This window comes from Cygnus atratus, chromosome 1 (assembly GCF_013377495.2).
Source record: "Cygnus atratus isolate AKBS03 ecotype Queensland, Australia chromosome 1, CAtr_DNAZoo_HiC_assembly, whole genome shotgun sequence".
Lineage (NCBI taxonomy): Eukaryota > Metazoa > Chordata > Aves > Anseriformes > Anatidae > Cygnus > Cygnus atratus.
In genome coordinates, this window is record NC_066362.1 from 23,630,394 (window position 1) to 23,641,980 (window position 11,587).

Consider the following 11,587-nt stretch of genomic DNA (forward strand, 5'->3'; position numbering starts at 1 on the left):
TAGTGTTACTTGACAAGTCCCATACTAGTACTGAACTGCTTCTTCAGTCTTGAGTGCTTGGAAGAAGTAAGGATGGAAGATTTGCGTCTCTCCTTGTAATAACAGCTTAAAAAATAAAATAAATGCAGTGCAGTAGCCACAGTGCAGCTGTTGAATTACACCTCTTCTGCTTTGATAGATTATTTTTTTCCTTCCAGAGCTTACATTAGTATCAGACCTGCATTTGCAGTCTGCAGACCATTTGACCATTAAACGCAGTTTGATTTGTGTCCCTATGTGGTAATCTCCAGTTTTGGTGCTTTATGCAAATTAAACATCGGAAGTGTGCTAAATACACCATTTTCTGGAGGGGGGAGTGCTCTTGCCTAACAAATCAGTAGTTTATATGTATCGTAACTTAAAAATTGTAGCATGCTAAAATTAAAAACAGTGGAAGGCTGGATAAAGTTAACAACAAAATTGATGTTAAAGTTGATGTGCACTGTGCAGTTCAGAATATTCCAGTAACCACAACAGTCTTTAGCTCACAAAAATATTTATCTGTTTGTACAGTAAACCAAAATCCTGTTAGAGAATAAACATGGGGAAACAGTTCTTATGTTTTAGAAATTAATCCATCTTAAGTTTAAAATTCAATCTGGAACAAGCTAGCCTTTCTCACATCTCACATTCTCTAAAAAAAGAGTAATAGTAAGTATGACATGAGAATTTGATTATTTCTTTCAGCAGAAAACAAGATAAAAATTTCCTACCTGGGGAAGGGAATGAGAAAGGAAACGTAATTTTCAACCAGTATCAATCTAAACTGAACATCACGCCTAGCAATCTTAAAATATAATATTACCAGGTGCCTTGTCCTGACCTCCTTCAACTGATTGTTCTTTTTCAGAATGTTGTGGGCGAAATTGGTAGCACTTTTGTCATATTAGTTTGGTGCATGCAATGACTTGCTTTTCCTGTTTTTTAGATGAAGATGAGGATGAAGATGATGAAGAAGACTTTGAAGATGACGACGAATGGGATGATTGATCATATATTATATTATATATATATATTTTTTAAGGTGAATGATATACTAAACACTACTTTCTGTCTATGGATTCTGTAAAATTATCATGTAAATGTTCTACCAATTTGCTGTATATTTTTGTTGCCTTTTGCTTTTTTATTAATCTGTGCAATACCTCATTTAATCTGTAAAGGTTTGTCATAATCCTCTACAAAGCTACTCCCTGTTAATGTGTGCAAGTTTACACCTGGATGATCATGTACATGTGAATACTTTCCATTCCATCAATAAGGGAGTTTAAATGTAATATGTGAGACTGACGAAAACCTTAATGTAATTTAGTTGTAATGCAAGAAGGAAAACACTATTTTCATACCCTACTTTTTCTGTATCTAAATTTTCTTATTAAAACCTAGTATAGCACTATGTTCTTTAAGTGATGCAGCTCTTAGTTTATTTAGCCCCTTCATTTCAAATGCAGTGCTACATGAATGTTGAGGCTGGTTTATACTATTGCATGGTTTCAAATACATCACAACATTGCAGTTCAAATCTTAGCAGTATGCTTTACGTAAAACAAAATCACAACAGAAATGCACAGCTAGTTGTGAAGATTACCTTGCCCTAACTGTAGCAATACTGACTGCTATCAAACGGCAGTAGTAATTGAATACTATAATTAGGGAACTGTGTATCTGAGGTTAAACAGGGTGGCTTTACGTTGTAAGTGATAAAGGCATATTTGATGCAGACCAGTTCAGTCCTATTTTTTTCCAACTCTTGTCTTTCAGAATGAAGAAATGTAAATTACTGGGGGCTATACTGGAGACTGGCAATTGCTACAGTTTGATTTATTTTTTAAATCATTTTTATGTGGTTTTCAGGCTGAAGGGCTGCGTTTAATGCTTGCTTCAATAATGTTTAATTACTTTTTTTTAAATTTGTAGGGCATTGGTGTACTAATAAAGTAAACATAAGTGGGATTACTTTGCAGTCTTTGCGTTATGGTACATAACAAATGCTAAAGCACCAATCCTACATCCAAAAAGTTGGAAAGCCATTAACTCACAATGTACAGTTTGACTACATACTGAACTTTATGGCAATATTCTGTTTTCATACGTTGGCTTTAAGACCAAGGGTTGTGATGAAGATCAAGAACCCTATTCACAAGAGTACTATTTGAATAAGTGGACAGAAAATGGAATTCTCATTTCACAGCTCACACGTTTATATGTTGTACTTTATAGTGCAGTAAATCTTGGCATATCTGCCTATTACAAAATACTAATCTGTGCTGTGCAGGTATTTAATATCTGCAGCATAAATTACTGTACTTACTGTAATTTTCAGGTAGAAAATCTTTCTAAAAACACTGACACAGAATGTTTAGTTAAGTCAGTTATATTTGGAGCATAGTTAATGCATAGTGTCCTGGGCCATGGACTGTAGTCAAGGTATCAAACTCAATTTAAGTTATCGGAATTGTATCGACTGAAACCCAGCGATGACCTGATCTTGACAGGCTGGACCTGCATGATACGGCTTGGATTTCTAACCCAGTTATAACCTAGTCTTTAGCAAATTAATTTAGTTATGTGAGAAGAAAGGAAAGTTGCTGAAAAGTAGTGGGAGGGGTAAGGTTGTAGTTACATTTTTCAGAGGATGCTAACTTCCTTCCGAGAGTAATTTAAGCACATAACACTAGGAAAAACTATTTCCAAGTGATGTAATTTCCTTGCGGTAACTCTTACTGCACTCTGCTGCTGGAAACACTTCCTACGAGCTTTGCTGCTGTAACGGCTTGAGCATTGGATCAAGCGCAAGTGCAGCCAGGGGTAGCTAATGGCAGCGGAGTTAAGAACTCCTGTAGAAGGAAAATATTTGTATGGCTTTCATATAAGTTCTGGTACTGCTCCCTCTTTTTTATTGCATATAGGGCATTTTAAAATTAAGCAGATGAGGCCTAGAGGTTTTCCTAACATGCTACTTACTAGATATGTTTAGCTGTTATGTTCCCCGAGTTGGAGTTTCTGTAATATAGTTAATAATTAAGCATCACAGTTCATTAATCAAATTTCTGTTCCAGGTTTTGGGAGCTCTGAAGTTATGTTATTGAGTAAAACTTTAATTTGTAGATACTGGCCAAAGAAAGCTTCTGGTTTTTCATTTTCTTTTTTCTTCATGCAGAAAGTACACTCATATTCTGTGGTGTCCAGGTTAATATTTACTTTAAAATAGTGTATGTACATGATAAATTTGGGGCATAAGGACTGCAACGGCAGTTAAGTTAGTCATAACTGCATGCTTCAGCACTCCGCCACTTGCACTACGAGCAGAAGATAGCATTTCATGATACTGGTGCATTGTTGCTAAACATTGTAATGAAGGCCTCTCGTATATTCTGGTTAAATGAGTGTCCAGATAGCCTTAGCAATTAACAAACTAGCATGAGGCTTTTGTATTTCAACACTCTATGTGCATAGACAATATCAGCTAGCCACTTGTACGTATGAAATCCGTAAGAACTTCTCAATCATTCAGTTTTCCATTTATCAAACTGAAATTTTTAGTATGTGAATTTTTGAAATGTACAGTGAATAGGATGTTGCACTGGTGGCAATTCATCATGGAGCATAATAAAATTAATTTGACCCAACTAGTGTAAAACTGTGTGGTTTTTAAGTGCTAATTGTGGCGCAGCTTTTAAAATAGATGTACATCTTGCTTACACGCTTCAAAAGTCATTTTGGTTGCCTAGCCAAGTTCACAAAGCAGTAAATAGCGACTGTCAAATCACAGCAGTTTTGATGTCTGGAAAGTTGGATTGTGCTAGTGAATAAACACAATGAGTAAGAATGTGACACCCTGTGCTCCTGGCACATCTGACAGCTGCTCAGCAGCTTCTCTGGAAACAGCTACTGCTGCAGGCAAGTGCAATAATACGGCAACATTTCAAGGTCAAACAAACAAGGCTTCGCTAATCCAGAATGAATACTAACTAGTTAACTCTTCGCAATGAATGCTGCGACTTAGGAGGTTTTTACAGATGTAGGTCCTTGTCTTGTATGCTGCAGTGCTTGGGCTTAGGATGCTTCAGCCTGGTTTCCTCTAAAGCACACGAAGTCTGGCATTTTGAAATATTTATCTAGTGTGTGCTTTCTTCTGAAGCTTATTACTGCTCTGATGTGTAGGCTGTAAGTGGAAGACAAAGTTGAAATTGTTGCTTAGAGGGTATGCTGATTAAGTGTATAAAGTTTTCTCTGCTCCATGAACAGAAGCTTAAAAAATATGTTTGAAAAGAGCTTTTTTCTTTTTTTTATTTGTCAGTGGTTACTTTTCTAAGTAAGATGTATGTAAAGAGGAAAAAGGAGATGTTCTTTTGTTTATAAGACTTACTAATCCATTGCAACAGCCTCTATCTAATCATTAGAGGAATTCCTGGTCTAATTAAAGCTCCTGAAGCTCAAGTACAGTGATAAGCAGCTTTATTTATAGAAAAGTGTAAATGGGTTAGGGAAGCTTAGAAGATACTAAACCTCTCTCAAGGGCCAGAGCTATCCTCTAGCACAGCAGTAGGGATGCCTGTTGCTCTGTATTTGTTTGCTGCTTGAAGTTTTCTTCTGAGCAAAAAAGGGACAGGGCAATGTGAATTGGAACAGAAGCTGTGGAGGTTTAATGTGCAGGTTTGAGATGGGTTCTGAGTGACACCAGCCCAGCCCCATTCTCTAAGGTGGTGTTCAAAAGCGTGAGGATGTCTGCACAGTTACAGGGGAGACTTTATATCTACAAACTATTACAGTACATCTATTTTTTGCTTGAAGAAATAAAACATGAGTTTGAAATGACTGGTTTAAAAGGGTGAACGTGTTGAAGAGAGAAATAGAATCATTCCATTGCTATTGAAATATAAATAGGGTTTTTTTTTGGATAAATTTTATTTTGTGCTGGATTTTACAGTATTTGCAGAGCAACCTGCTCAGATGAGCCAGAATAGTGATATATCAGTTATTCGAGTTTTTATTCTAGTGGGGTTTTGGGTAATGCCTGCTGGAATTGCCCAGCTTTGAACAGCTTAATGTGTACTTGCAATGGAGAATCTTGATATTTTGCATTTATTGTGTTCTATCTGTTAGTACTGACAAACACAGTCTGTTTTGCTAGTGCTCTGAAAAGTTTTTAGGGTCTTTTTGGAGCAAACTTCTTAAGCCGTTATTTTGTTTGCGTTTTTCCCTCTCTGAATGTTAATTGTCTCTTCTGAGTTTTGTTATTCAAGCAGTATGAATTTTATACTTGCTACTTCAGGATTGGTGGTGTGTAAGGTTTTCTGAGAAAAAGCTTCAGAAGCTATAAAAAACAGAGGAAGTTCTAAAAAAGCAATAACCAATGTTATGTTTTTGTATGCCCCAGCTGGGGGGCACAATAGAATCTGGAGTTTAAAGCTTGAGAATAAGAAATACAATGCTTGTATCATATATCAGACACAAAGTATTTGCTTAAATGCCATCGGCAGGCACTCAGAATCAGCAGTTGGCTCTTCCAAATGTTGATGCCAAAAACCAGGCAACTACCAGAGCAGCTGAGCTGGATTTGGAGCCCTCTGTTGTGAGGTGGGGCTATCCTGGATGCTCAGGGTACACAGACTGCTCAGAAGCTTGTGTCTTTTTCTCAGCCCCCACCTCATTTTTACTGGATGCTACTATACAATTAACACCCTAATCCTTACCGAATAGATTACTGAAACTTACCTGCTGTTCCCAAGATGTGTAAGAATAAGAGTACTTCTGGAGAGCAAGCACACCACTCTTGTATCAGTTATGTTAAACAGTGGTCAGGCCCAGATTTGGTATTTTTAACTATGCTAATAGTGGATTATCTGGTACAAAAGCAAATAGCAAGGTCTTTGTACCATAATTGGTGTCCAGATCACATAAAAGAGAAAGTATAGACTGTGATACTGCTGTTGGGTATTCTTTTGAAATGGGCATGCTATTGATTAGTACCCAGCATCGCATCCAAGTCCTAGCTATGCAACATGTTGCCCTTTTCATATGTGAAATCAATATAATTCTGGGATGAAAAGTGTAGTAAATGGTGCTTGGACCTTTTTGTTTCTCCCCCATGCCTACATTTTGCCAAACAAATAATACGTTTTAGACATATTTCTAGATGACCTTTCTAACACTTGTGTCTGAAAGGCAGACATACTGTGGTTTAGAGAGGGAACTACTGATTTTCTTGGCAGGAGGTCTCCCTGCAGACTCCGTGTTCTTAGAAAAGTATTTGAATATAGCACATTACGTTGGTGATGTGTTCCTCAGCCAGATGACCTGTCACATGTGGGTTACTGCTTATGGAGAGAATAGTTCTTATGATTTTATTAATTATAATTTACCATAGTTCTTTATGAATTACCCCTATTCTAATGCAAGCTATCAGATAAAGCAGAATTCTTATCAGGCTAGGAAGAAAGGAAAGTTACAACAGAATTAAGGCCTCAGCAAGATGCTTGGGAAGCAGGCACATCCCTACTGGGATTAGTGGCTAAAACTGAGATAAATACATACCAAGAGTGTTCACAGATCTGAAAAAAAAAAAAAAAAAAAAAAAGTTGAGCAGAGCAAGACAAAGAAAAACATTGTATAAAATCATTCTGTAGTGTTTAAAATGATTTCTTTTGTGCTATAATGTTCTCTCTGCTGGCCTTGCAGAAGCTGGGATGGTTTTCTGGCTCTTGCTAGACAAATGACCTACCCAGATAATTTACGTATCTTTTCCTCACAGGTGTGCTGTCCTATCTCAGCCCTCACTACTCTCAGGCATTCTGGTCTTCACTACAAACGTCTTACTCCTGAACATCTTTCCAAACTTCACCTCAAAGATAGTAGTACACTTGCCTGAAAAATACTTTCAGCAGCCTCCACAGCATGCGGCTGCTGCTGTAATACATGAGCTGTTTCAAAGTGAACAGAAGTTGTGCTGTTGTGGACACCTCGTGGGTGAAAAATGGTCTTATCTACGTATTTATCTGAAGGATGCTCAGAGGTGTTCAATGATTAGTCAGGAGAGCTGTGTTGTTACTGTAATGGGCAGCACGAGAGATGGGTGGCTGGTAAAAGGGCAGCTGTAATCCAGGCTGCATTTTTCAGGGAGTCAACCCAACACAGATCTCCGCACAGAAAACAAAAAGAGCAAATATTGCTCGCTCTTTGCCTTTTTTTCTGGTAGGCTGGTTCATCACATATGCTGACTCTCTGGGCTGCGGAGCTCAGGAAGTCACAGGGACCATGGGCAGTGACTGGCCAGGGTGGTGATCACTTCTGTGCGAGGAGTCTGCCTCCTCAATCTGCCTGTCCAGTCTGGAGGTGATAACCTGGATCTCAGATCTGTTTAGAGCAGCATTCCTTGTACTTCACACCGCAGATGCTAGCTAACCAAGAAATCTTCAGTTACACTGCGGTGCAAGGTATTTCGTGAGACCTGTGTATTCTGCCAACTTGAATCACTGCACTGTTGCCTGCAGACAAGGGATCTGCCTCCTGACAGGCTGTAGCTGTGGCCTTCTGACTGGAATCACGTGCTGCGGTCATTGAATTTGTTAGTCAGGTTCCTTGTGTTTCCACTGTCAGAACAGCCTTTCTGCTAGACCTGAAATTGAGGAGAATGAGGTACAAGATGAGATCATCATAGACCTTCATAGTTCGTGACCATCCAATGCAACCAGACTCCTTTAAAACTCCCTTATGTCCTTCCCCAGACTGTTTTCAGCACTAAGCCTCCTGCCTTCAGCCCGCTCCTCACATGTCCTGTCTCTGCACAGACAGAAGCGCTTGGTCTAACCTCAAGCAGATCATCTCTTGGTGCTCTTTTGGAGGCAACTCCAAAGAGCAGTGCCCACCATGGAGGACTCGTCAAGGGACAGCAGAGCATACAGAAGCCCCTAAGGAGCATGCTATGGGCCCTGTCCCCGTGCAGCAGGCCCTACAGCTCAGATTCAGAAGCACCACAGCATAGTTTGGAGGAAGAATGATCCATGGTTTATGGTGTTGGTTATGAATTCGAGATTTGGCTGCATTGTCCCTCAGAAACAGATAATGTTTTACTGGGGAAGCAGGGTGGGATTCATCCCACAATAGGCACCCCCACTGGTCCCACTTGGTTACCCTTCAGACACTGATCACAATAACTAATCTCCACTGACCGTAGCGTGTAGACACCCACTGAGCAGGTGTGTATGCTTTAAACACTTAGATATAGGTGTCTTACCTGAAACCAAATCTCTCCTCAGCTTGCTCTGACTCAGTAACCCACCTGTATAATGGTGGTACCAGCAGAGCGAAGTTAATGCAGATAAATACGTATCGCAGAGTGGTTGAGGTTGGAAGGCACCATGGAGGTCGTCTGGTCCAGCCCCCTGCTCAAGCAGGGCAATTACAGACCAAGGTACTGCAATCCAAAAATGCTGGATTTAGTTATCTTGATTCCCAGATTGAAAATACTGGGTAAGTTTTTATTATTATTTCCATTAGGCCTGATTTTCAGAAGTGGCAGATCGGGTCATGCTCTGGTGTTGCCTTAAAGTGTGCTTTTGAATTTAATCTCTTGTGCGATCAGAATGCAGCATGCAGTTCCCCACGGGTTTAGTTTTAATAAACTACCTACAAAAGATGTGACCTGCAAACAGCATTTGGGACTGGGAGCTGCAGAGCAGCTGCTAACCCTGTGGTTTACAAGCAACATGTCCTCCCCGGGTTCAGCAGCACATCCTGTTGCGGCAGAAGGACCTCGCTCTGATGGACGGGGTCAGCAGCTTAACTGATCCTGAACACCGAGTGCTCCCTGGGGCAAGGCGCCCGCGTTCGTGATGACTGCAGGCAGCGTTTGTACGCCCCGCAGCAGCTCTTCCCCTATCATATGGCCGCAGAGCTCTGCCTGTGTAGTGCAGCAGACTTCACTGCTGATCGGCCACAAGCAGTCACATTTCTTCCTAAAGATGCAAAGAACATTAATTTTGCAGGTGTGAATTGTTATAAATTCACAGGAATCGGTCGCTATTCTGAATTCCTACACGTCTGCGAGATCAAGGGGTGCAGTAGTGCAATTGCCACACTTTTTGAAAGCTGAGGGGCCTCGGAAGATTTTAAGCATAGAAGGCATTCTGTTTATGGCCTGGATTTATTGCAGCTCTGCGTTTGCTGGCTCCTGGTGGTTTCGTCTTACTGCCTCATCTGCCTCTATCATCCTGGTTTGAAAGGGGCCATCCTGTTTTCATCAGGGTGCACATTAAAGCTCTGACTTTATTTGAGGAAAGGCAGCCAATAGCTTTGAAGTGTGTGATAATATTTTTGCTGCAGGGTGACAGTCACACTCTGGACGTCCCAGCCTCTCACACCATGAGGGGACATTAGGAGAAACTGTCACTGGATGCAGCTGAAATCAGATTGATTTATTTTTCTCTTTTAAATTTTGTTTTTACTACTTTTACTAAATTAAATACTACAGCCATGTGGTAACAACGTCAGTTCCCTATTTCAGCTGAAGGACGTGATCCATGCTTACTTCAAACTGTTGCACTTGCCGTATATTTAGAGATTCTAACTAATAATTTATTAATCTTTCTACATAATTTTCAGTGAACAGCTGCACTCTCAGCTCACAGACAGAGAGGTCTTCCAAGAAACACAAGGGCAAATGTAGCTCTTTGAATCTGACCTCCTGTTTTTATTACTATGAAGACAGTTGGGTTCTAATTTAATAGCATCTATATTGCAGTATTAAAGAAGGATAAAAGAAACAAAAACATTGTGTTTTGTTTTGCTAATTTGACCAAGACTGGCAAAATGTTCCTGCCCGAGGCAACTTCTGAAGGTCTTGCTCAGCAAAAACTCAGACACATAGTAACTCCAAAGTTTTTCATTCGGTTAAAGTATTGGTTATTCTGTGCACACGTATATGACAGCATCTTGTTCAGGTCCTCCAAGCATTTTTACAAGGTTCTGTAAAGGTCCAGTCGATAAAATGATACTGCTTAAGTTACAAATTGGATTTCACCAAGACTTTTACAGAAGTTTGTGATAGAGGTACACCTCCTGTCTATTGCTCCTTATTGCCAGCATTATATTTTATCCCATCATGAAATCTTTCCACCATGCCACATTTAGAAGTATTAAACTGGAGTGAAATCCTGGTATGGAATCAATCAGTTAAATTGTTGGCATGTCCTGGGAATAGTCAGGATGGGGGGTTTGCAGCAAGAAACAAAGTGGTATGGCACATTTGCTAGCAATAACCTCAGTCTCAGAGAAGAATATGTGTTTAATTGGTGTGATACTTCAGCCACTGGTGTGGAGAGGAAAGGAGATGCCAGACTGTGGAGAGTGAGAGTTATTATCTGCACTGAGCAGCTCTCGTGCGTCATAGCTACCTGCGGAGGCCATGTTGTATGAGGTTGTCTCTGTATTTCATCCCTGGTTCCTCTTAAACATATGCTGTTTTAGAGGAGAACATACCAGGTGTGCAAAATACAAAGTTACATTGGAGATAGGAGCATCTGAAGCAATCTGCACAGTATGATCAAAGCCCCAAAACATCTCTAGGGCACACGAGCTTTTGGCAGAATTCATAGACCAGAAACAAAGATTGGAATAGCAGGCTTGAGAAGGGATTTGTCAGGCTATCTGAGGCAGCGACCCATTCCACAGAAAGATATCAGTGTGTACAAGAATATATCAAGGGATCCACAAGTTCATATTACAGTTTTGGCAATTCTTGCAAACTGCAAAACATTTGGCCATCTGGCAGTAACTGGCAGTTCAGAGACTTAAGTTCGAGAAAGGACAGGCCCCTGTAGTACTGGAGAAGTCCTTTGAAACAAAATCAGGCTGATCAGTGCTCTCGGACACATGGTCTGATTTTTGGGTGGTCCTGTGTGGAGCCAGGACTTGGATTCGATGATCCTTGTGGGTCCCTTCCAACATGGGATATTCTATGAATCTGTAATTCGATGATTCTAATCCACTTGGAGAGAGGGTTAAGTATTTTATCAGCTCCGAAAGAGGCTGATTTGGAAACCAGATGTTTAAACATCCATCAAAATACAAAGAAATGAAGTCCTGGAGTATGTTTTAGGCAGTTCATGGCATGGGAGTCCCACCACAGAAACAGCAAGCAAGACCTGGATGGTCAGGCTGCTTCTCTCACTCTAATGAGAAATTCCACCCTTGATGAATTGGCCCTTTCCTGAGAAAACAGCCACCCGTGACTTCATTATCACTTTATCCCAGGCATCACTACTAGCATCAACACAATGGGACAATGCCTGAAAACTGATGGACAAGGTGAGAGTTGGGGAGAGAAAGCTTGGGTTACTCAGACGTGCAGATCTGGTAACAACTCCACATCCCCAAGTGCTCACCACCGCGTCTCCTCTTCTGCTGCTGCCTGAGTATGCTGTTGGGGAGTACATCTGAGGGGCTGCAGAGTGGCACGCTGCAGGGGGAATAGCTGGCTGCTTCACGGTTAAGCTGTGATTCATTAGCTGTGGTCTTGGTTAGATCACAGCTGGTTAACATGTGCAAT

The 11,587-nt window shown here is 40.5% G+C and overlaps 1 protein-coding gene across 1 annotated transcript in view; it reads left to right on the forward strand.

Annotated features, from left to right (window-relative positions):
* WASL (WASP like actin nucleation promoting factor) overlaps positions 1 to 3,679 on the forward strand; it is a 49,796-nt gene extending 46,117 nt beyond the window's left edge. Inside the window, exon 11 of the mRNA XM_035559376.2 lies at positions 968 to 3,679. Within this exon, the coding sequence (XP_035415269.1) occupies positions 968 to 1,029 (62 nt within the window). The 3' untranslated portion in view covers positions 1,030 to 3,679. The remainder of the gene's footprint in view (positions 1 to 967) is intronic.
* Positions 3,680 to 11,587: the final 7,908 nt, after the last annotated feature.